The sequence below is a fragment of the Ptychodera flava genome, chromosome 11 (assembly GCF_041260155.1).
Source record: "Ptychodera flava strain L36383 chromosome 11, AS_Pfla_20210202, whole genome shotgun sequence".
NCBI lineage: Eukaryota > Metazoa > Hemichordata > Enteropneusta > Ptychoderidae > Ptychodera > Ptychodera flava.
Window position 1 is genome coordinate 4,763,369 of NC_091938.1, and position 25,388 is coordinate 4,788,756.

General features: G+C 36.0%; 1 protein-coding gene across 3 annotated transcripts in view; it reads right to left on the reverse strand.

Annotated features, from left to right (window-relative positions):
* Positions 1-25,388, reverse strand: part of LOC139143345 (myosin light chain kinase, smooth muscle-like) — a 52,354-nt gene that overhangs the window by 19,281 nt on the left and 7,685 nt on the right. For all 3 annotated transcript variants that reach the window (XM_070713589.1, XM_070713590.1, XM_070713588.1), the window contains 17 exons: positions 25,187-25,310; positions 20,896-21,499; positions 20,299-20,323; positions 19,678-20,048; positions 18,293-18,601; positions 17,397-17,439; positions 16,289-16,671; positions 15,275-15,571; positions 14,325-14,435; positions 11,738-11,935; positions 9,179-9,521; positions 7,218-7,600; positions 3,804-4,193; positions 2,996-3,274; positions 2,255-2,602; positions 1,810-1,900; positions 448-648 (listed from right to left, as the gene is read on the reverse strand). In XM_070713589.1, coding sequence (XP_070569690.1) covers positions 448-648; positions 1,810-1,900; positions 2,255-2,602; positions 2,996-3,274; positions 3,804-4,193; positions 7,218-7,600; positions 9,179-9,521; positions 11,738-11,935; positions 14,325-14,435; positions 15,275-15,571; positions 16,289-16,671; positions 17,397-17,439; positions 18,293-18,601; positions 19,678-20,048; positions 20,299-20,323; positions 20,896-21,499; positions 25,187-25,310 — 4,500 coding nt within the window. The remainder of the gene's footprint in view (positions 1-447; positions 649-1,809; positions 1,901-2,254; positions 2,603-2,995; positions 3,275-3,803; positions 4,194-7,217; positions 7,601-9,178; positions 9,522-11,737; positions 11,936-14,324; positions 14,436-15,274; positions 15,572-16,288; positions 16,672-17,396; positions 17,440-18,292; positions 18,602-19,677; positions 20,049-20,298; positions 20,324-20,895; positions 21,500-25,186; positions 25,311-25,388) is intronic.

Here is a 25,388-nt window from a genome sequence, read left to right on the forward strand (position 1 = left end):
TGAATAATCAGGGCAGGTTCGCACCACAATTGCTGTAGAGTCTCCATATATCTTTCTATAAAGCGTGGGCAGCGTGGTATTTTTCATTCATGAAAAAGAACAACAGGTTCATAGTGGTACAAACACTGAACTATAAGATGTCTACTGTGTCGGGTAGCCACCATGATATTTCAGTAATAAATGTTGAAATCATCTGAATTGGAATTAGTCTAAAAGATTTATACATGTGTTTAAGTAAACAAACTTCATTACCCTAGTTAGTCATCAGTCAATATCTAGAAAAGAGTACTAACAACAATAAATACATAGGCAGAAAGTAGTAAGGTAGGTAGTAGGTACATGAATCTCAGGGGGGGGGGGGCCACAAGTACCAGTACCATTACATAGGTACTACTACAAATATTCATACGATATCAGTACTGGGACACTGATTTCTTTGATACTTACAATTCCATGATCATGACCATCTCAGTGGGTGATTCAAATGCATCTGCACACTGTAACAACTTTGGATGCTGCAGTTGATTCATCACTGAAATCTCTTTCCTAACAGCCTCCTTTTCAGATGCCCTGGTCTTGATAAACTTGGCTGCCCAGATTTTTCCTGTGGATTTCTCTACACATTTGTACACTGTTCCAAATTTACCCCTGCAATGTCCAAGAATAATATCTGTATACACTTGCTGTTTCAGTATGCTACATGAGTTTTAAGAGACATCTAAATATTTGTTTAGGCACCACCCTACCAATATTTGTTTTCATTCAGTCATATTTTATATGCTAATGTGTAAGCTGAGCGTACTTTTTAATTATCGCGATGAAATTATCCCTAGAAATTTTACATGACAAGTCCTTCATTAGGAGTTCCCTGTCAACAGTAATTGCTTGTGCTAATCATCACATTCACACACTAAATACAGGCAACAATGCTCTTATTTTTGTACAAAAGATTTTGCTACATTGTATTCAATTCAACAAATTCTGGAGCTACAGTAGAGTTTGTTACATTGTAGTAAACATGGTTAGCTGTTAAGGCTGTCTTCTCCAGTTTGAAACTTGCGACTAAAAGTAATTTAAATCCAATTATTTATTTTCTGTGTAACGCAATCCGAACTAATTTCGGAAAATCCGACCGAATATCGGAATTTCCGTTTAATTTCAAAATTTCTTACCAAATATTAATGTTGCTATAATACTGAATATAATTGTACCATAACTTTTGACATATGATATTTCATATCCCAAACAATGCCTTTTTAAAATTCATATTCACAAAAAAATTCAGCTGAATTTTCAGACCAACATATTGTTCAGTAAAAAACTTAGCTGAATTTTTAAAAATCTGCTGAAATTTTCAGCTGAATGGAATTTTCTAACAATTTCTAAAAATTCAGCTAAATTTTTGTCTAAAAACAAGATATACAGCTGATTTTTCAATGATATCTAAAATTCCAGCTGATTATTCTGTTTAAAAAGAAACATTAACCAGAATTTTTCAGCCGTGGAAAATCAGCTGAAAAATTCAGCTGAATTTTTGACAGATAAATGTGATCCCATAAAATTCAGCTTAATGTTACGCTGATCACATACTTTTGGAACGGTGTGGCACAAATTCTAGGATTACAAATTTAAATCTAGGGTCATATTTGTACACCTCCTACAAACATAGACTCATGACATAATATGGATTCAAGTAAGAGTGGTATTATTTTTCGGGCTTCAGAATTCTGAAATGAGTTCAGATTCTGTTGTGTGTATTCAGGATGACAGTAATCATACAAGAATGGACAGTACTTCACTAAAACTTACTTTCCAACTTCATTTTTGATGTCATAGAAATCTTTGACTTTGCGTGCAGGATCAATAGTGACAGTCCTTGCTGTGAACACAACTTCCTCCTCTGAAACAGAAGTATTGATAATAATCATTTCTCTGTTTCTTCCGAAAAAAGCTATGCACAATATTCCTGGTGAAGATGCTTTGCCAGCAAAATGCCAGCAGCTGATACAGCATCTGGCAATCATGGCAAGACTGTTTGGTAAAGGAATATTTGACATGATAGTGGTTCAGCAAGGAGAATTTTGTTTTTGGTATTATTGATGAAGCTGATCAACCAAAAGATCTTAATATGGGTCCATCAGAATGAGGATGTATTCAAGGATTTTACTTTCTTTCCGGACTTTGTTTTTCCAGGATTCTACTTTGTGATATGATTTAGCAAAATCAACTTTTCACAATAGCTCACTGTACTTACCATCAGAATCCATTTTACCATCTACTTCTGCATCATTTTCAGGTTGTGGATCTGTTGTAAGAATCGGATCAGACTCAGCACCCGGCTCACTCCATCCATGAGTATTCCTTGCACTCACACGGAATTTATACTCAGTCTCCGGCGTCAGATCCTTCACTGCACAGGAAGTATACTCTTTCTCCGCCACTTTTTTCCATCTACAAAACTTGTCTGTTGCTTTACACATTTCAACCAGATACCCTGCCACCTTGCATCCACCGTCATATGATGGTCCTGACCACATCAGTGTCAGAGATGTTTTGGTGATATCAATTGCACTGGGCTTTCCTGATGGAGGGTCTGGTTTACCTGTTTGGTAGAGACAGTGAATGGAATTAGAATGGTAGATTGATGGGTGAAATTTTTATAATTATGATAACAATAATTTTATTCTCATCTTGTCAGTTACATTTTGTCCATTGAAATCATGTCCTTGTAAGGAATAGATTTTATAAAAGTGAATTTTAAATTCACTGAATGAAATTATTTTCATGTAAGTTCACATGACTGGATAAATATGAAGTTCTGTAGGAAGGAATCATATTGCATATTGGTGGGCATTGTCAAATATAATTTATAGAATATGACAAGCATCACAGAAATTTTAAAAGAGGTATCAATTCCTTAACAAATGTTGATGTTGGTAGTCTCCCGTAATTTATCAAATTTCAAACATAAGATATCCACAATGTGTAAATGTACCTTCCACAGATAGTCCAATAGAAAACGTGTCTTTTCCAACATCATTTGATATCTGCAAACAGTAAATCCCAGCATCATCCACTTCCACTTTATGGACAGTCAAGGTTGTGGAGTTTTCCTGATTTTCCACAGCGCTCTTCCAGTTTGGTCGAATTTCCCGTTTGTTCTTCAGCCATACTATTTGTGGTTTTGGGTTGCCTTCAAATGTACACTTCATGACTACTTTTTGCCCTGCTACAGCTTGCAGATTGGCTGGGCCATCAACAACCCTGGGAGGTCCTGAAAACATTTGTAATTTTACAGATTACACTATTATCCATACACTAGTGTTCTGACCGTCTGATCTGATAGATCTGTTTAATCAAAAAGCTAATTGTATTCAAATCAAATAATGTTATTGTGAATATCAATGAAACGATTTTTCCTCCCTGCCTTAAAAACAAGTTATCTATCTGTCTGCACAACCTACAATGTGAATTAATAACAATGATGTAATTGTACTAATTTTCTACACATACGAAGATTAATAGACAGAAACTTAAAAGTTCATGTTATCTGAATCTGAATTCTGAACGTCTACATTCTGGACAGAACTTAATGCAAATTTTCTAAATTTTCATAATTAGAACTGGTTTTTTTGGATAATTTCATGAAATGAAAAATTATTTTAGTTTGTTTAAAATAGTCTTGAGAAAAAAGAGGAACAATCTAAATGCTATGTATCATGGTTTTCAGGCAAAAGTACAGTATATGATAAAAGATAAGGACACACAGTTCTATCACCTTTCATCATCCAAAATACACCTACCTTCAATAATAAGTGAAGCTGATGTTTCTACTTCTCCAGCTGAGTTTTTGGCTCTACATGTATACCTTCCCAAATCTGACTTGCTGACGTCTTTAATCATGAGAATAACAATATCATCTCCCTCAAAGTCAAACTCAAACTTCTTGTTTTCCGTGATACCTCTACCATTCCATAGCCAGAATATCTCAGGTTCCGGATCTCCGGTTATCCTGCATTCAAATCTAGCAGCACTTCCCTCAAGGACTGTTTCGTCTTCTAGTTCTTCAACAATTTTTGGCCCAGATGCTTTGATACTGCCATTGGTTTTTACACTGCCATTCATTTGGTTGCCCACTGATGATGGCGCTGTGTTCTTTATTGACTGTGGTTTGATTTCATCACTGGAGTCCTCTGAAAAAATGAAAATTATAATATTTACGTAAGATTCTAGATTGTAATAATCTCTAGCCAAGTAAAATCTGTTGAAAACCTTTTTCTAGCAAAACACCTCGATGATATTACAAATTAAGTTCACATCAAGTAAAAGTTCAGTGAAATTTTGATATGTTAAGTAAATATTCATATTCAGGACATAAATGGATTTTGAATAGATGGCATATAAATCTATAAAATAAAAGGATTTATCACATGCACAAGCCAAGTTTGTCGTCTCCGAACAAAAAATACGGGATTTATTCTCTGGTCGTTCTACGTCACGACAACCCGTGTTTATGTCATCAATTTTGGTGCGTCGGACCTTTTTTTTTGTCGATCTTCGGTGTGCTGGTAAATATGTAAACAAACAACATGGCGGCCGATGTTTCTCCCACGATCAAAAGTCATGTAATGAAATCGATATTTTCACAGACTACGACGTTACTAATCCGAACAATGTAAACTCAAGAGTGTACCGCCTGTATATTCCGAAGGAATTACGTGAATGATTTGCGGAAACAACGAACTCGAAGTGGTCGCTTATAGCCTATCGTGGGTTCCGTACGCATTGCAAACAGGCGCGACCTTTACAGTGTCCGCGCCGTCGAGATTCAGTCGATATTTGTTCCCGAAAAATAGCGTATCTTCGTCTGTGATAAATTTCTAGGACTATGCTATCTTTGAAATAGATTATAACTTTGCGGAAGGTAGCCTACGTGTAGACCGAGAGCTGTCATTTGCTCCACACACGAACGAACGTGAATACACAGCGGACGACTGGAAATGATTGACAACTTGTGCACGGCGTACTGATATTTATTCCTAAAGTAGTTCAAAGTTTAAACACAGAATCGTCATGGAAAACTTATTTTATTTTGCAAAAAAAAACGAATTCTTGGCTTGTGCATGTGATAAGTATATTATTCCCTAATATTTTTCTTCGTTCAACTCGGAAAATACTCATGACGTAATAACCGTGTCACCACACGAGTCGAACACGGTCATTATGTCACTCGTATTTTCCTTCGCTGAACGAAGAAAAATATTAGGGAGTAATATCTAAATATTATCAGAGATAATTTGAGTCAGTCATTTATTGAATATTCACCCTTACCCTCATCTGAATTCAACCTGCGTGATATGACAATTCATGTGACATGGAGTTTACCCAAAAATATGCTTTGATTAACACAATAGTATTTATCCATAGAGGATCTAAAAGTGCAATAACACTGAGTTGTCTTGTTCCATAGATAACTGATAGTTGTCTCTGTTTGAAATTATGAGAGTAGGTAATGGCTGATTAAGGTAAAGTGCACCTTGGGGACAGATATTTGGACTCTAGAATTTTACTATTGCTTTCTGATCTACCTATTTCAAATTTCCACTATCTTAGATTTTTTCGAAAATCACAAATTTTTAGTAGAGAGTTAGGATTGGAATGGTGGCCATTTTGAATTTCAAATATCGTTTGATCTTAGGTAATTTGTTTCTCTCCCTCTAGTGACAAACTTTGCACGATGACCCCCGATTTTTATTCTCGATTTGGTAAGAGAATGGTTGAAACTTTCATTGAGGAAAGTTTGAGCAAAAGTTTAAGTCTTTCACTTTCAAAGTGCAAACTACCTTAAGCTTGTCAAGTCTTCTCCAAATGTCTGGTGCATTATCAGTGAGAATATTTTTCAAGAAGTAGATTTCTCACAACTGTTGTGAGTCTTTATCATAAAAAGGTTAGTTTTTGTGTTTAACCAGTCAAGCAGCACTGCTAGTAAATAGAAGATTCCTAAATGGCATATCTTTCAAGGCCTGATTCCTGACCTCTGACCTAAAGCTGGCCGATTACAAGGGAACACACCCATGTGCCAATGGGCTGGGTTACAACCTGTTGATTCATTCACAATTCCCCTGTATGATTTATACCCAGCAGTTGTGTATTTTTAAACTAAGCAAGAATTCCATCTCAGACCTGCATCACTTAAATAATTATCAGCATTACATGCCCGAGACCATAATTCCTGATGGTATGACACCTCACTTAAAAACCTATCCGAACCTAGCGGAAAACAACAATTTGTTGGGCAAGTGCCAGGCTGTTTTTAGAACATGGTCCTACACAAAAGTATCAGCTTTGGCAGTGGAGAACTAATTAATTTCACATGTGAGTGAGTTGACTCTGAACAGCCCAGTGGAGGTAATAAACATTACACCGCATTGTATACACTAAAATGGCACCGAGCTCTGTGAATTGTGTTCAACCATGCAGTCAGCTAGTGGTAATGGCATTCCATTAATTCACTCAAGGGAAAAGTCACTTCATTTTACTGGACTCTCCACTTTTTATGCTGATCAAGACAGCCACACCTGTATAAAGAAGTTAATGATTCTCCTGGAAGTCAGGTGGTAAATTTCTTAAAGGGACAAGATTTGCATCAGTGTTTTGGATGCAAATTGTTGAATGTCACAAAAAATAAAGACTGATAAAGGACACCAGGAATAAATTATCATCATGAACTCTTATTCCCCAAAAACTTTATCCTCTGAAATCTTATAATAATTAATACCATCCAACATAGTGTTTTTTTCAGTCTTTCTGTATTATTGGTTTAGTTAGTTTGCTTAAAAAAACCTAGTTTAAAGGTATACCAGTACTGTCTCCTGTTCCAATTTTGCTACAGTTACCGTGGAAAGAGAAAATCTAACCAATCACAGATTTTACGCGGGTGGCCGCTTTTTAAAAAACTGCGCCCTAATATGGGCATTTTGAATACCAAGGAATGCCCCTTTGACCATATATGGGCATATTTAGATTACAGGTGACTGCATATTTTTAAACAGTACAAGTTAGTGGACTACTTGAATGAGGTCTGGAACACTACAGTATCCTAAATAGCAAAACTACCATATAATACTGTCAATTTCCAGATAGCTCGATTGGAATTTTGTTATCGGAACAAATAGAACTTTCGGTATTTCTGATGTGACAGTGCTTGACTTTCTCACCTTCAACAAACAATTCTGCGTAACTTTCCACGGATCCAACAGAGTTGATAGCTTTGCACATGTACTCTCCTTCATCTTCAGCAAAGGCTTCAGCAATAACAAGTCTAGCGATAAGTCCGTCATACGTCATGTGGAAATATTTGGATTCCTTGATTTCCTTGTCATCAAGTGACCAGACAATGTCAGGTTTTGGAACGCCTTTCACATGGCATTCAAGAACAGCCTCGTCACCTTCTCTGACCCGCACAACTTCAAGTTGTTTGACAAGTTCAGGTTTGCACTTTGTCTGTACATGACGAGTCAACATGTGTCTAAAGTCTTTCTGTTCAATTTCTTTGTCGTCTGTTTCATCCACTGATTTGCCGAGTTGCTGAAGGCTTGGTCTGTTGGTAAAAATTGTAAGATTAAAATCGTCAAATTGTAAACAGAGTTCAACTGTATTTTAGATATAGTGTACAATATAGAATCTTGCATTAGCTACACTATATGCAACCAAACCTACAATCAATTATATAATAATGTAGTCAATACATTTATGAATCAGAGTGCTTCAAAACTTTTTCACAGGATATCTGCGGTATGTTGGTATCTCAGGTCTGATGATGTTCATGCAGGGGACACTGTAAGAACCAGTCCAAATATTCAGAATTGATTGTTTTGTCATGCATGTATGCACATTTGTATCAAATGATGTATACCGGTACCTTGAAAGTATGAAAAATGGAACATTAAACTGGGCAAAACTGTATGGGATACCCTGGGGGTAAGATAATATCATGGAACATGTTTTATGAATAGTGGACAGGAAGTATTATAGTTCTATTAACCTACTTTACATGTACCTATTATTAGACTCAGATAAAGTCATCTAATCTCAAACTTGATTTTCTGTACTTGTAGATGACTCTCAGAAGTTGTGAGTACATGTGATGTCCTTGCACTCTGCTTCGTACATTAACCCTTACGCCTAATTTGCTTGAGTTTTCGATGTGATGCATTTCCGCTGAAACCTGAGCTAACAATAGTGGCATTGAGAGAGAAAAATGCCCAAATACGCTGTGAAACAAAACACAATTGTTGAATGCTCCTCTGATCTACCTGAAGCCATTTCAAACTATAAATACTTCATTGTATTCAGGTATGGCCAATATCACTGAGGTGATGCATGCAGTGGAAGAATTCCCATCGTTATTATTGCAGACAATAAGAATTAAGAGTTATTCTGTAGGAGCTAATTAAAGCTCCATTGGCGGTTACTTATGTATTTCCCAGATTTTTTTTCTTTCTACGAACAAAGTTTTTTTGTTCACTTCCCAAAGTCATGTTGAGATACCTGATATCTGTAATGTCACATGTTACCGGTATTGTTGACAACTGAATTCTAATCTGGACTGAAATTCATTTGTCAACAACAACATAGCAAACTGTACAAATGCAGTTATATTTACAAAGTTAATTCGGGTAATCTGTGTATTAACATTAGATGAGCATGATGATTTAAGACTTGCAATGTGAAATCATATTTCTTAGAGGGCCAGTAGCTTTGACTTTTAATGTTTTTCTTACAAAGTTTGTTTTCATTGTCAATTACAATTTCTTGTTCTAGTACCCAAAACATGTTGAGGTACATAGTATTCAACTTGTTAAACAAGCCTGTACAAGTGTAAACTACATCGTTATTGTTTGCCTTTGAATTCTTGAATTCTGATCCAGACCTAGATTTCAAAAGTAAATAATAAACTGAAATGTGTTTTACACACATACGTGTAGATGTTGTCTTGCACGCCCAATAGTAGGTGTTCTATCATCCTTGGGGAGTAGAACAAGAGCTAACAGTTGACATACAAAACAAAAATTGTGAAAAAAATCATCAAAAGTTACAGCTACTAACTCCTCATACTCTTCTTTCATATTTACACTGACTGTCAACTTTTTAAATCCGATATTAAAATTTCACAGACCTTGCTTTTAGGAGTGATCTAAAGTCAGTTGTTTCTTCTTCTATTTGTCTGACAATGACCTTGACACTACAGCTATCTACTCCATGTGCATTCTCAGCTTTACAAGTGTACTGTCCTGCGTCCGTTGAAAGCACTGCCGGGATGTGGAAGACATTGCTACTGCCAGTGTTGGTGATTTTTATGCGCCCACCATTCTGAATTGGTTGACCGTTTTTCTCCCAAGTAATGGTTGGTGCGGGCGTTCCCTCCACTTTGCATTCTAAACGTACACTGTTTCCTTCATCCAGATTCACAGATTTTGGTTTCTGGATGAACTTTGGCGGGCATGTTGTATCTCCCATCTCTGTGAAATTAAAATTACAGAGCATGTGTTCAAATTCTACAATATTGTGATCATAAAATTTGAAAATAGAATAATTTTGAAAAATGGCAAAAATTTTGTCATCTACTCAGAAGTAAATTCAAAGTAGATCAAGCATATAGAAGATAGGAAAGTTACCTGATGAGTGAAATAGATGAAAAGAATCCACCACCAATGTGCAAAGGTAAGATGTCAAAGGGGAAAAACACCGGCAGGAACAGTTGAAAGTTGAAAGTTCAGAGGTTAACCAGCAAAGAGACTTCAGAGATGGCAAGTTGAAGAGCAGCCTGAGATGGCATCCAGGTGATGATGATGATGTTTTGACAAAGAGTTGTCATCGAGAGGTTTACATGTACATGTGGGTTGAGCCACCCTTAGTGTTTATACAGTGGGTCATGTCCATGTGAAAAGAATATTTGATGTAGATGGGGCTTGACTTATTCAGACTGGCTTTCGTGTATGTGTTTCTATGAGAAATTATTTTGGTGTCTGTCATGTAGAGGACCCTCGCATGTTAGAATATCTTTGATTGACCCCTATGACCTCAGTAGCCATCTGCAATAGGTGTGAAAGTAATACCACCCATACAATGAGCAGAATATGCTAGCAGATGTGCATGACCAAAGCAGGTTTTCCATTTGAAAAGTTGTTAGAAAGGCATGTTATGCTTGATTTCTTATATTTCAATGAAGTATTAGATTTTAAAGCATGGTATATATTCCGAAAACAACACAATGTTGCGTATTCCACCATAAAATGCCCTAAAGAATGAAAATGTTGAGAATGATATATTCTGATGGCCGATTCTGTCAAATACACAAAGTGTAGTTATTGGCTGCTTTGAATCACATGACCATTATAGACAAACATATATTGGTGGGGTTAGTATATTTTTACCATGATGCAATTGGCATGGCTATCGTTATACAAAACTCAATTGGAATATTGAAAGAAAGAAATATCTGTAAGTAAGATAATAATACTTAACTGTACAATACTAGTTAATGGCAAAGCATATGTGGTTATAAACATGTACTTAAAAATCTCAGAAGTACATGTATGTATCTCATGCAAAGAAGTCTGAGAATCTACTTCCTGTGGATGTACATGTATGTGTCGTAGTGCTTTCAAATAGAATAAGTAGAACACATTGAAACTATTACCATAGCCTAACATCATTGATTAAGGGCAATATCATTTTAATTAACTTACCATATGCTAAGATAGACAGTGAGTATGATAAAATATTTTGCTTTGATAAAGTTTGAACTAATTTTTGCAAGAGTTGGTAGGATATGGCAACATGACATAGACAGATAGGACATGTAAGGACAGTGGCTTTAGTCACAGTGGGAAGACATTCATCACTCCTCAATACTTTGAAGAAGCATTTGTCTCCAGCTGGCCTTAATTTCTGAGCAAAAGTCAATAAAATAGATACTGACTTGTATTTATACATCAATAAAATTATAATTTCTTAATAAAAGTCAATAAATTAGGTACAGACTTGAGTCTAAGGGTCAATAAAATGATTATTGGGTACATCAATGATAAAATCTTGGCTTAATGGTGGATATAATTTATCTTTGAATGAGATCATTAAAATGTTTTTCATTAATTCCACTATCCCAACATACTATCTATCATTTTAAAATCATCCCGTCTTGAAAACATCACTTTTAGAAAAGTAGAGACATGAACAAAATCATGCAACATGGCAGAAGAAAATTTACATAGAAGAGAAAAGATCATGAAATTGATTCTGACTGTTGCACTATGATTGCGTTGAAGGTGTTAATGGTCAACAGAGGGCGACACAACACTGCTGAGTGATGTGCTTGAGAGTGAAATTCAACTGAAAGAGTGCTATCTGTGTCCACTTGTAGAGAAAACTGAGATGACAAAGAGAAAAATACCCAAGTCACAAGGAAATCCTGATAAGTATACACAACTGGAATAGAAGCAAAGATGTTCTCCAGATACTAGTTATAAGAATTGGAATGGAATTTCTGGAAACAGCACTAAAGATTTGACCAAAAGAAAGAATAATTCAAGATTTTGTTTGCTTTTCAGAATTTATATCTAGAATAAAACTGTGAAGAATAATGAAAGGAAAAGCCTGTAGAATGAATTCGTTTGCAGAAACAAATGTCAAAGCTGGAAAAACAGAGTGATAGAATGAAGTTTGCAAGAAATACCTTGAACTGTAAGTTTAGCTGACGTCTCAGTTTGGCCGGCTGAATTTGAAGCTCTGCAGGTGTAAAGTCCACTGTCTTCTGGAAAAATTTCTGAGATAAATAATGTATGTATATCGTCCTTGCTAATACGTTCAAAATCTTCATTATCTTCTAGTGGCTTGCCATTTAGTAGCCATGAAATTGATGGAGCTGGAGTTCCTGCCAGATCAAAACAGATATACGAGTTCATCTCTGGCAGACTCTATACTCATGGTACAGAGAGTTGTATCTTCTGAAAAGGATTTCTAATTATACCTTTGATATGGCAAAGTTTAATTTCATGGGCCATTTGAAACATTTTGAAACATTACATGATTGTTTTGTAAACTTGGTTGATACAGATATCACCCATATATTATAACAAATGAATATTCATAGGAAAAAACTGCTGTAAAGTTTGGATTGGAAAAGAATGTGACATGAAATTCAAGGTACATAAATCAAATTTTGTCAAAATTAACAGTTCAAAATCTCTCATCTTGACTGAAACTTATTTATTTTCGGGTTTAATTGCACAGTTTGCTTATGTAAATATGGACAACAAAACTGAGACTGCCAAATCAAAACCCCTGGAGGATGCTGGGAAGTAAACTCAAATCCTAACTACTCAAACTAAAGAATAAACCTTGCCTGTCGTCTAGAATCTACCAGCATAGATGTCTAGATGTCTACAATCAACTGGCATAGTGGTCAACGATCTATCGACATAGTGGTCTACAATCAACTAGCATAGTGGTCAACCAGCATAAACATATGGATGTAAAGAATGTATAGAAAGTCAGTCAAATAAATGAAAAAAACATCCGACCATGTGAGAGGTACGTTCCATTATTGAATAGCCAATGTCCGTTATGTCCTTGGCTTTATTGTGATGTATCAGTGTCATGGCCTTTTCCGGTAAATTTTTGTTTGTAGTAAAAGCAGACACTTGTCAATAGCTATTGATCACCGTAATGTATGAAACGAAACCTGACTTGTGCAAACTAATGGAAAGATATGTCAACAACAGAAAGCTATATATCAAGCCTGGTCATTCAATAAGAAACTGAAACCACTAGAACAATCTATATTTATCATGTTACATTTACAAAGGTCAGGCTATCATTCTGATGAAGATATTATCATACACATTCCACGTTGTTCATAAAGTATGTTATTGTGCTGAAATTTGAATTCAATATATCAGTTTGTTACCAAATAAATTTGTTCAATAACTTGTGAACCAAGCATTACTCAGAGCATGGAGGTAATAAAAAAGACCAAGAAATACGGTATTGTATCAAAGCAAAGCCACTTCTCAAGTGGTGAACTTTGACCCCTAGAGTAATCATTTCTGACTTAACTGACCAATCTTGATGGAATGCATGACATGTCAACAACTATGAATGGATCAAGGTGTACATAAGTGAAAAGGTTGGGTACTAAAGTGTTCGTTTTATAAATTGAAGTAGCAAATTAACCTTTGGAATCGAAATTGAGTGATTGGGACTCTGATTTCTACAGAAGATTTCTGTTCAATTGAAACATTTCTCAAAGCTTTCAGCGTTTTTTAACAGCCTGTGTTTGTATTGATACTGAGGATTAAGCAAATTTCTTCCAGGCATGAGGACCGGTTACCGACAATATACCTTGGAAGTACAAACTTTCACAAGCAATTAGCTACTGGGCAAACATTGACTTTTGGCTGATATGCACTCATTGTGAAGAATAAACAATTAAAATTCATCACAGTCTGACTGATACTTTCTGGAAAAAAGGTTTGAAATCCCCTTAACCTCCTAAAACACATTCCAAATGTCCCAGACTGTTGATGATAACTTGTAGGGTTTACAGAGTTTGTGAACCAACAACTCGAAAGTGAAAGTTCAACTTTTGTTTGTGCTCTGCTCCAGCATGGTCGCTCCATGTATATGGACATTGCTCAAGGAAACTTTTTGACTATTTCTCTCAGTATCAGGCATGAAGTTTGGGATCAATCACTAATTTTGTGATTAGAAATGCAAATTACATTAAATTTTGAATATTCCAAAAGGCCTCATTCACTTTTTTTATCTCTGGGTACAGATTTGATTTTTGCAAAAGTGAACCAGAGCAAACTTTACCTTCTCTAAGTGGGTTCACAATGAGTCCATATATGTTAATAGTAAACTATTGCAAGTTTTTGAGAGTTCTAAAATCTGCCCTTATTAAAGTCACACTCTGCCTTGATGGTGTATGAGTGAATATCTGGCAGGTGTGTTCCCCATTCATACGTCTAACCAATGAGCATTTGCAGCATTTCTCTACAGTAAAATGTTTTTCTAAGGTGGGGTTCTGATGATGGTGAGGTCTCAACAGACAGAAAAGACAGGATACCAGAAGGAAGACTAAATGTCAACATTGCTAATAGTCCTCTGTAATCAATGATTTTTTTGTTTATGCAACGGCTCTTTGATTCATCACAAACTTCAGTGTTTCCATTCAAACCCAGACACCAGTGTTTGTAAATGTTATTTGTTTCTCAAGTAGAGATGACATTCTTTTACTTATAGTCTGAGCCTTTACAAACCTTTAACTCGTACAGTCAGTTTCACTTCATCTCCATCCTGCACTGTCAAATCCTTTAATTTCTCCACAAACTCAGGAACGACACCTTTGCTGGGAGCTGCGGTCTTGATTTCTGTACACGTAAACAAAAACACATGGTTTAACTGAAAGAGTGTTCATTTCAACAGGAACAAGTCACTACACTTGTATAATACATCCTAGGGTAAAATGCTGGATTCGTTTATTATCAGGGTACTGAACTGTGAAATGAGATTTGGGCTTTCAATTGTGAAAACAAATTTGTTTTCTATATACAGTTGACATGAGCTAAAGTTTGAAGGTAGGTTTAGTCTGTTGCAATCTTACTCCATTGATCATCAGTGATGCATAACCAGTAGCATTTCATGCCTTTGAAATGATATTTACAAAGCCAAATTCTTCAGTGATATGTTGATATTTGCTATGGTATACATTTCAAATTTCAAATTTTTTCAAATAGGTCCACCATAGACTTCTTGTACAGTAATAGATGAGCACACAATAGTTTTTCTCAAAATAGAATGTTGTGCAAGTACATTTTTTAAAATTAACTATATTTCTTCTTCAACTTCTGTACTACTACTGATACTAATGAAACCACTGCAACTAATTGTTATTGTCATCATCATCACCATTATCATCATCATCATTATAAAAGATGTTTCATAATCATATAAATCTATCAACGTTAAGTGGAAGGTGTCAATATTTTCATACAAATTCCACAGACCCTAAAGTCTTGATGTTATCCTGGAGTAAGTGCAATGGCGACTATAAGATGCAATACCAAAGACACATTAAAGTTGAAGTTTAGTGAAAGTTCAGGAATTATGTTGAAGTTTTGTATATGTTTAGGAATGTATATACTCATTGAAAAGAATCTCTGCTTTACTGTTTTCAACAAGAAAAATGGCCATATGAAATTGGACTGACCGTCAACCAAGAGTTCTGATGTACAAGAGATTTGACCAGCTGAGTTGAATGCTTTACAAGTATAATCTCCTTCATCCTCTGGGAAAGCCTCCGGAAGAACCAGCTTTGCTACTTTCCCATTGAAGGAGATTTCATAGATATCACCATCTCTGATTGGTTTGCCATCCAGAAGCCATTGTATCTCAGGAGTTGGAATTCCTGACACTTCACACTCAAACATGGCTTCATCTCCATCTTGAATTGTGAGGTCCTTGCTTTTCCTGATGAACTTGGGTGCTTCTGTTCGAGTCTTCTTACCTAAACAATTAATCAGTTGAAAAGGATAAGTGGATGAGAAAACCAACACAAAACCTTTTTGTATTGTTACTTTGTGCAGAGAACCATAACATATACACATTTGTGAAATACTGCATTTTTCAAAGGGCCAGTAGCTGTAACTTTTGTGATTTTGTCACTATTTTTGTTTTGTATGTTGACTGCAGTTTCTAGTTCTACTCCCCAAAACACACTGACAAACCCAGTATTCAACTTGTCAACACAGCCTGCACATGTGAATTCTAGTGTGGACTAGAATTCAAAAGTCAACAATAATAGTGCACTTTACATGTATGCACATAAGCTGAACAGTGGTTGTTTCAACTTTCTTTAGGGGGGGGGGGCAAAAATTTGAGAAATTACTGTAGTAACAGTTACTATGTAATTAAAATTGTGCAGTGTTTTTGTCCAACTTTGCCTTTGATTCTGTAAAATGGGAGATGACAGAGGGTAATTGAGCAACAAAAGTAAAATGAATTTCTGTTGGAGATTTCGTGATATTAGAAGTTAAAGTACATTTCAAAAATGTTTCAAATTTTGGAGGAAAGTTTAAAGATTGCTGATTGGTTGTGATGACTCATGAGCACAAGATGCTCTGAGTCACTAATGGGTTTCCTGTATTTACCAAATTAGCATATTTCAGAAACATTGTAACAGTAATTGTATCAGTTGGTTACTTTGTTACTCAAAATCACTTACCCTCTACTGTCAGTGAGACAGAGGTCATGACCTTTCCAGCAGCATTAGTGGCAGTAGCTTTATATTGCCCAGAGTCTGAAACTTCTGCATCAAATATTTCAAGGATGTGTACACCTCTTTCTTCATAGATTTCAAATCTACCTTCATCTTTGAGAACTTTCCCATCCTTTTCCCATTGGACAGTTGGTTTAGGTGTTCCAGAAACTGTACATGTGAATTTGGCTACACCCATTGCTGTTATTGTCTGTGGTTTGGGTTTCAGAGTAAACTCTGGTTTCTTGTCGCTGAGTTGCGATGTTGTTACTTTAGATGCTGGCTTTGGTGGCTCAGTTTTTGTAGACACTGACACAGTCTTCTTGACTTCAGCTTCAAGACTTTTAGGTCTGTAAGAAAGAATAGAAATAATTTTTTTTATAATGTAACTTTATATTGGATTATTTTGGTGTTATCATTTATATGATAGTTGAAAAATTTTTAGACAATTGTCTTGGGTCTGATAGTGAAAAAAACAGTCAAAGTCACTTTGAAAATACCAGTACACACTATATTCTGTATCATATATCTGTTTTACTATGATGATTGACTATTATGTAAAACAAAAATACTCAATTTGAATATTTTATTAAAATAATGACAAATGCAACGCTTCTTTATCCTCTCTTCGATACCAAAAATAGAATTGAAAATATTCTTAAAATTATTTTTGAAGTTGTTTTTTGATAATGTCAGTCATCTACAATATTGTGTTTCATAAACTTTTTCTACTGTATATGTTATGTTGTGTTTCAAAATGATTGGTAATGTATGTTATATAGAAAAAAAGATTAGTTATTGTCTACAATAAAAACACATAAAATGAGTTAGATCACTGCAATAGTTTTGGTAAAAGATAAAACAATACACAGGGATTTTAAGGGTGAAGCAGCCCAGATACTCAGGATAAAATGTTTTTGATTGCAATCCTTCTGACAAAGTCTTTCTTTTATCCTGAAAATTCAGTTTATTGTTACGTTATTGGCTGATAGCCACTATGGGATAAACATAAAATTTTGCTTTTCATATCTACAAAAACATTCACAATTCATCAAAATGATTTTTTTAGACTCACTTCTGTTGTTGTTTCTGTTCTTCTTCCTCATCGCTTGTTAGTTCTGAGTTGTATGAAAAGAAAAAAACATGAGAATTGGAAGTAAGCAATAAAGATCTTGATAAGATATGCATTAAGTGTACACTTCAAAGTAATGGTGACTGGCAATCAATTCTTGGAATATTTTCTCACCATTTAAGCAATGCCATGTTAAAGAAAGAAGCTGTTTTTGTTGACAAAACTTTTAGATACAATACTACAAGTATGATTTTTATGTCCTGGAAGTTGATAATGTTCAGAGAAAAAATAATTTATATGCCCCTGTCATAAAATGGTTTGTCAACAAGTAAAGGTATTTGGAATTTCCTTCTTACCAATACAGCTATGTGGTATTTACATTTGGAGGTAGGCAAATACTGATTGGTGTTGGGGTCATTGACCTGATAAACTTCTACTTGGCCTCTCTACAAACTACATAGTTGAAACAGACGTCCACGAATTACAATTGCAACTTTTGCTATTTCGAGATTTCACATTCCGCTGACAAAATTAACATTTCTGTTTAACTTTTGAATAAGTTTTTTAATATCTTTACTTTTTCAGATCTGCAAATTGTAATGTGTGGTGCTTCTTCACAGCAAATACAAAAGTCTATGTGCATTGATAAACATTTATCCTGTCTTTCTGGTTATTAAAAAACAAAATGCATATTCAAAAAGTACAGTATATGTTAAAGGATCATAGCAAATTATACTGTTAGTTGTTGTATAACAGCTTTAATTCTCCGTATCAAAATCTTAATCTGATACAGTCCTTGCTCTATATCTCTTTTCCTCCCAATGAATGGGGTCTGTGTAAACAGACTTGAAGTTTACAGCAGTGAACTGTGATTGATAGTTTGTGAATGGATTTCTTACCAACAATAAGGTCTGCTGAGCAGGTCACTGAACCCAGATTATTTTTGGCCGTAATTGAGTAGTTGCCATCGTCATCGGCGTCCACTTCAGCTATGGTCAGTGTACACACACCGCTGTCATCTGAATCCACCTTGAAATGTTTTCCATCTGCCAATTTCGTGCCATTTTTGAACCATGTCACTTCAGGTTCCGGAGTTCCGGTGATCTGACACTCGAATCTGGCGGCACTGCCCTCGATCACTTCAAACTCTTTGATCTTTCGGAGGAACTTTGGTGGCTCGTGGCCTTCCGGAATGCTGGGCTCTTTTTCTATGCAAACAAAATGTGAGATTTTTTTGGCAACCTTGAATGCATGTCTCAATGAGGGTCATATTCAGGAATTCATAAAAAACACCTGTCAAGTCACCACCTGGGAATTAAAAGACCTTGAAGGCAGAGACTTCTATATTCCTTTCTGTTGAATAATTCACATCTAATTTGTGCCATTCTGCTCAACTCAGACAGAAGACGTCACTAAGCCTTTTATAATTAACAATGGGTTCATTGAGTAATGAAGCTATATCAGTCTTGCTGCAAGAGATAAATTGACAGTCTCTACTGCTTTAATTAAAGTGGGTGGCTAGGTTTTGGAATTTAACACTGAGCAAGTAGTCAATTCACACAATACTTCCAGTGATTCACCTAATCAACGTTGGCATTTCACAGGCTTTGTGTCCGAGCAATAACTTGTTTGGAATGTTGTTTTGAAAGAGACCAACATGCAAGTTGCTGAAGATTTTACCTCACTATTTCACCTTTGGCATGTATCTGTGTGTATTTAAAATTCTTGTTGAATTTTCCCCTCTTGACTTTCAAATGATTTTTCTTTGATATTTCCGTCAAACCCAAGCTATTTTTACATTAATGTGTTGTTTAATACTTTTTAGCCTTTAGTTTTTAAAAAAGCACCCACAAATCATACAAGTTGACCTAATATTAGTGGTTCTGACAATTTGTTTATATCACAATAAATTTTTACTGAAGTCTAACCATTTATTTTCATTGTTGTTCAAAAAGAAATTGTAAAATTCACAAGCTATGACAGGGACAAAGCTAAGTTGAAATTGTCAGAAAAATCTCGTCATTAAAAAGTAAAATGTGACAAATGTTATTTAACAAGCATGCAGAAATGAACAACACTGAATTGTGGAAAAGTTGTACAAAATGATCTTTTCAAATATTTCTGCAAAACGATGAATTTCATATTGGAAATAATGATGGCAAAGTTTACCTAATTGAGTTCCCTTTGATGGGAATCTGCATTCAGAGGGACTGTGTGTTTAGTTTATCTCAGGTGTAGAACGCAACACAATACTCTACCTCCTTCAGAGAACAAAAAAGCTTACCAATAACAGTGAGGGTACTTGTGGCTCTTTCTGTGCCTTCACTGTTGTTTATTGTGCATGTATATACACCTGCATCAGACACAGCTAGATCATTAATTTCTAAGAAATGGACTCCATTCTCTTCATAGATTTCATATCTCCCCGAATCTCGAAGTTGCTGGCCTTCAAACTTCCAGCTGACTTCCGGTATTGGCTTCCCTTCCACTGTGCAAGAAAACTTGGCAGATTTGGTTTCCGTCGCCATCAGAGTACGGCGAGGTCTGAGGATAAATTCTGGTGGCTTGTTCAAAATCCTTGGTTTGGCGGGCTGCTGAGTCTTGGCAAAAGACAGACCCGGTTTTGGAAAGGTTGGTTTCACAGGTTCTTCAGGGCTGGTAAGAGACAGAGATTTACTTGTAAGTTGTCTTTGTATGGTAGCCATGGCTGCATTCTACAAACTGGCTCCTAATACATCTACAATTCCGACATTCTACGTGTGTTCACTTTCACTTCACTTTGCATAATACCTGAGATTTGAGACATTATGTCATCCGAACAATTGTTTACCAACACTTCAATGGCCTAATTCTACTGTTTTATAAATCTCACCGACAAATAAATGAAAAAAGTAAGATTACATACCTTTCATCATCCTCACTGTCCATTACTGTCAATGAAAAAAAACAGAATGAATCTTATGAATAGGACTTTGCTGAGTTACTTGTCATGGATTGAATTCCATGCATGTTTAGTTATCTTTGAGGCACAATGACTTGTAAAGGTGTGAAAGTAGGTGTATGCATATACAGTTAAAAACTATACATGGTCACAGTTCTGGCCACAATACCATCTTTTGTTCGAGAACTGTATCTGTTTCAGACCAAATTTAGCTCAATGCACTACAGTTATACTGTCCTTGAAACAGTAAAACTTTTGAAGTTCAGTTCCGCTGTACCGTGATCTCAGCTTAGTTCAGCTGACAGCCATATGGTATGCATTGTGTACCTAATGAAGTGAAAACTGGGCCAACTTTTTCTTTCTTTTGTTCAAAGTTTTAATGTTTAGCATTGTCTGTTTCTTGTCCAAGACACTTGTTGCTGCTTCAGCGTAAATAGCAAAATCACAGCAAGTAACTCTGTGAGTATTTGCTTGAACAATGGAAGTTATTAGAGTTCAAAACAAAATTACACAACTTTGGCGACTTGATCAATAGAAAGTTCTAGTTACAGATGATCCTACCTTCAACGATGATTTCTGCACTGGAGCTAGCCTTTCCGGCACTATTGACAGCTTCACAGGTGTACTCGCCATCATCCTCCTCTGTAATTTCTGCAATTATTAGCGAAACCGAGTCATCCTCGCCGAATTCCATTCGGTAATGTCTATTTTCCTGAATTTCCTTCCCGTCTTTGTGCCATTGAATGTCTGGTTCTGGGTCACCAATGACAATACAGTCCAGTCGTGCAGCACTACCTTCACACACCTCAACATCGTCTAATTCCCGTGTAAACACAGGTGCCTGTACTTTCCCATTGGCAGCCATCTCATCAGAACCTCTTTCTTGTGTCTTAGTTTCTGGTATCTCTGTTTTTGTTTCCGCTTTGCTGTCTCTAGACTTTCGGAAGACACCCTGAATTTTGCTAGCAGCTTTGGCAACTTCAGGGTCACTCAGATCTATGTCAACTTCTTGTTCCTTGGTGGCAGATTCCTTCTTAGCGGCCTCTTCCTTTCTGGCTTTCAGGAGACCAGAGAAGGGCGTAGTGGATTTGCCGGCAGACCTGGAGCTACTGAGCAGTGTCAGAGATGCCATCCGGCCAATAGCACGGACAGCATTGGTTGTTCTCTGCAAAACAAAAGAACCGACGGTGTATTACTTGGGGGTGTATTGACATGCAATTCCACACCACTTTGTAGGTATAACGACCTCTGCCTCCTTCAGGGGTGGTTCAGAAAAAAAACTTTTCAAGCATTCAAAATGTGCAAAGTGACCGAGTCAAGATCATTTTGTGGCTGAACGGAAAGCCTGAATTGAATGCAAAAAAAAGCTTGTATCTGTCAGAAAGCTGGTGTTATGTCGGTTTGTTGGAATGTTTAATCCAATAAGAGGTCATCCATTCCCCAGCCTATAAGAGTCTCTCTGTTTTAATATGCAAATTCGGCATGAGAGCGGCAATAGTGATCAATACACTACAAAGTCTGCAGTAAACCGTTCACCAAACCCCCGCCAGCCCTATTGTAAAGCACACCATGACGAGTGTTGGCCCCACTTAATATCAGGCACCATTAAGTCTCAGCAACTCTTGGTCTAGTTTGTGTTCCGCTGAAAGAGCTACCTTGTCAAGTCTGATATCTGTACCATTGTGGGTCTTGACTGCAATGATTTTAATGCACTTCTGACGGTTGACCTTATGTACCGAAACCACATCGTTATCTTTCCTTAAATCTTACAGCTAAATTCACTCCTAGCCTACATCAATGAAGGCTTTTTGTGTTTACAGTCTACTGGTAATTAAGTAAACATAACTTAAAGACAGGTAATTACAGATGGGCTTTCAGGGAACATAATGTTCTTTATTTTAATGTGTCTCCTGGTGTTTTAAATGGCTGTACCAGCTTTGTTCCAAGAAGCAGGAAGTTGGAATGCACACCAGAAAACTTGAGTGCACAGTACCTGATGCATGCAAATCATAGTTGACAATCAGACTACTGTTAAGAAAATTTGCTGTTAAATTTTATGCAAGTGTTTGAACCATGGAGGGCAAACGATGAAATTTATGACTGAGAACAGACCGGCGTTTTAAAAAGAAACTGAAAATTGCATGCCTCAAGCAGTGTGGCCTTCGGTGGAGGTGACTTTACAATGCGGTGTAAAATCTCAAGCATGAAAAGGTACACTTTTCAAATAGTAGTGTATTGTCAGGGGATATCTGATACTCTATCTAGACTGATTACGTGGGATGAAAAGCTGCTCACAGGGACAACATACATTCTGCTATAACCTTGGAAACGACTTTTTTGTTAGAATCCCATCATTTACAATTCAAACACAGTATTTCAGTGAGGATCTTTTTAAATGTACTATGTAAGCTGAATAAGATGATCTTTGACGCCCTGGGCAATATACAGATATATCATTGTAAGGAAAATGGAGATGTGCCGTGTTCTATCAAAATCCAGCCTTCTTTATCATTAAAGGCGTAGGATTTCTTCACAACAGAAACTATTAAGATACCAAGGTGTTGGGGCTGTCAAGCCACAAATGACTTTTAAGGGGCAGTCAACAAACTGACTTTGAGGAATTAGAACAGAGGTGTTTCTTCATGTAATAAATATGCTGTCCTAATGTATTTGGACAAAATTAACATTTGGAAGGGAAAGTAACAGTTCTTTGTAACTTCTATCTCTTTAATACACAATTTGAAAACTATCCTCTCCCATCAATTATTTTTTCTGAACTGACCACAGACTGGAAATATCCTTGCTTTCCAAGCTCCCAAATAACAATAAACTCCAAACTACTCTCTCCCTTCTGCAAAAGTCCCTACTTGCATCTCTTTGCCTCATATTTTTCTCTCCCCGTTGTCAAAGTCCTGAAATAACTAAATCATGACACTCACCCACCCATTGCATCTTTAACATCTTGGCAACTGATCATGCATGATAATGAATTTTCCCTGTCTGCTAATGAGGAAAAATTTTCTGTTAACCCATTCCCTACCCTTATGGTCTGGAAAAATTGATTGCCCAACATCTCACTAATGTGGAAAAAAATTGCCAGCCAACATGACGAGAAATTGCCCTATTGACTGCCCCTGATGTGTCAACGCAAGCAATGTGTAGAGCAACGTATAGTGAGTTCTGTATTGACTAATAGGCTGGCAAGGTCAAAAACACCTTTTTTACGATCACTAAAAGCCTAAACATGGGCATTGTACACTTTTTGCTGGCCTTCATGTCTTTCCCATGCAGGTCATCTATTAAATACCGCTAGTTCTCAATGATACAGATGACTGCACTCTCGACATAGTCGTAAAAAGTTAAATATCAATTTTTATGTGTGTTTCATGGACTATATGAAAACGTCTTTTTTAGAAGGGCTTACTTTTATGAGTGCACCTTATACAACAGTATTCACATTTATCTCCTTGTTATTGCCATTTTTTTATAAGTGTTTTTCATTTTAATCATGACTGGTATCACAGCTACAAGGCTAATGGATCAATTTACAACAAGAAAGATCTTTACAATATCAACTTATTGAAAGATTTATTAACCTATTGATAACACTCAGAGGGGATAATAAAACATTAGAATGGCAGCTCTTTTCAAATGTCCTTACGAACTAAAACACTTAATTTTCAGATCTAAACCTTATCCTATGATAATGAACAGAAATTATCCTCAGCAGAGTGATTTAAAACTTAAACCTTTAATTGATTGATGTTAAGTCTTGTCATTGCAACTTCTTACAATATAAAATCACCATTGAACAGACTGCTTATGTTCTGACAAGTGATATCAATAATATTTACAAGGTTTCTGCTGACAGTGACTATAAACGTGGCTGCAGACAGACATATCTCACTTGTTGCCTGGCATGTTTTCTGTTTGTCTTTGTTCCAGAATACTCTACGTTGATAGGTTTTGCAATCACACAACCACTACATTTATACTCCACCAATGCAAATAAAAAACCTGACAGATTTCATTTCAATTTAATCCCTTTATCTGCTCACTTGAGACATTAATAAACTTGGAGATTTGAATCATGTCTAGATCGGAGATTGATGAGAAAAGAACAGAGAAATTAAACGTCAACCTGAAATTCAATTAGAAGTACATGGCCTTCAACTTTAGCCTCCTTCCAGTCTATTTGTTTACGATGACAGCGGTTATTAAAGCTAACAAAGCTCTCTGGTCATAAATACTTCAACAAATTTTGTGAAATACATCATAAATATTTTACAGTAATTATGCAAGGTTGTGTTTATGAAACAATTGCTGATAATTACTATTTTAGATTTGCTTGTTGAATTTGTGATAATATACCGTTTACAGGTATGTATATCAACCATACAGCTCTGACACTGGAGATGATATTGGGAAACATCTCTGTTATCTATAGTTAGTTTTGTGTTGATCAGAAAAAATGTTAGTTGTGAATAGTGAATTATGGGAAATATTGTGTGTGATTAAAATTTATCATATGCATCCATAAAATGTTGTATGGCTTGTTGTACTTCATAATATACAGCTATCAGAGTTTCGAAGAAACTACCTTACACATAAATTTATGAACTTTGTGTGAAATTTAAAAAAATTTGACTAAATTTATGTACATCAGAATCTCTAGGTCTTTTTTGTCCTGTTGTCTTTCCTTGATCACAGTATAAATATTTACCATAGTGATTCCCTTGAATTTTCTGATATCATTTGATGCCCACTTAGAGTACTTTGAATAAAGCAAATGTCTCACCTGTCCTGTGAAGCAAGCCATTTCCCAACTAATTTGAATATAAGTATAACTCACCTGCCATCTCCTTCTAGCGAGCCATTTCTTGAGTTTAGCTGTCGAGAGCTTTCTATCTTTCATTGTCTTTGGGTCAGCTCTCAGCCACTGGTGGTTCAGACACTGCACTACAGTATTCCTTCGTCTGAAATTCAAACAAATGAACAGTGTTGTCTAAAATGTCTGATGTCAGCAAATTTGCTTGATAAATGCCTGTCCATAA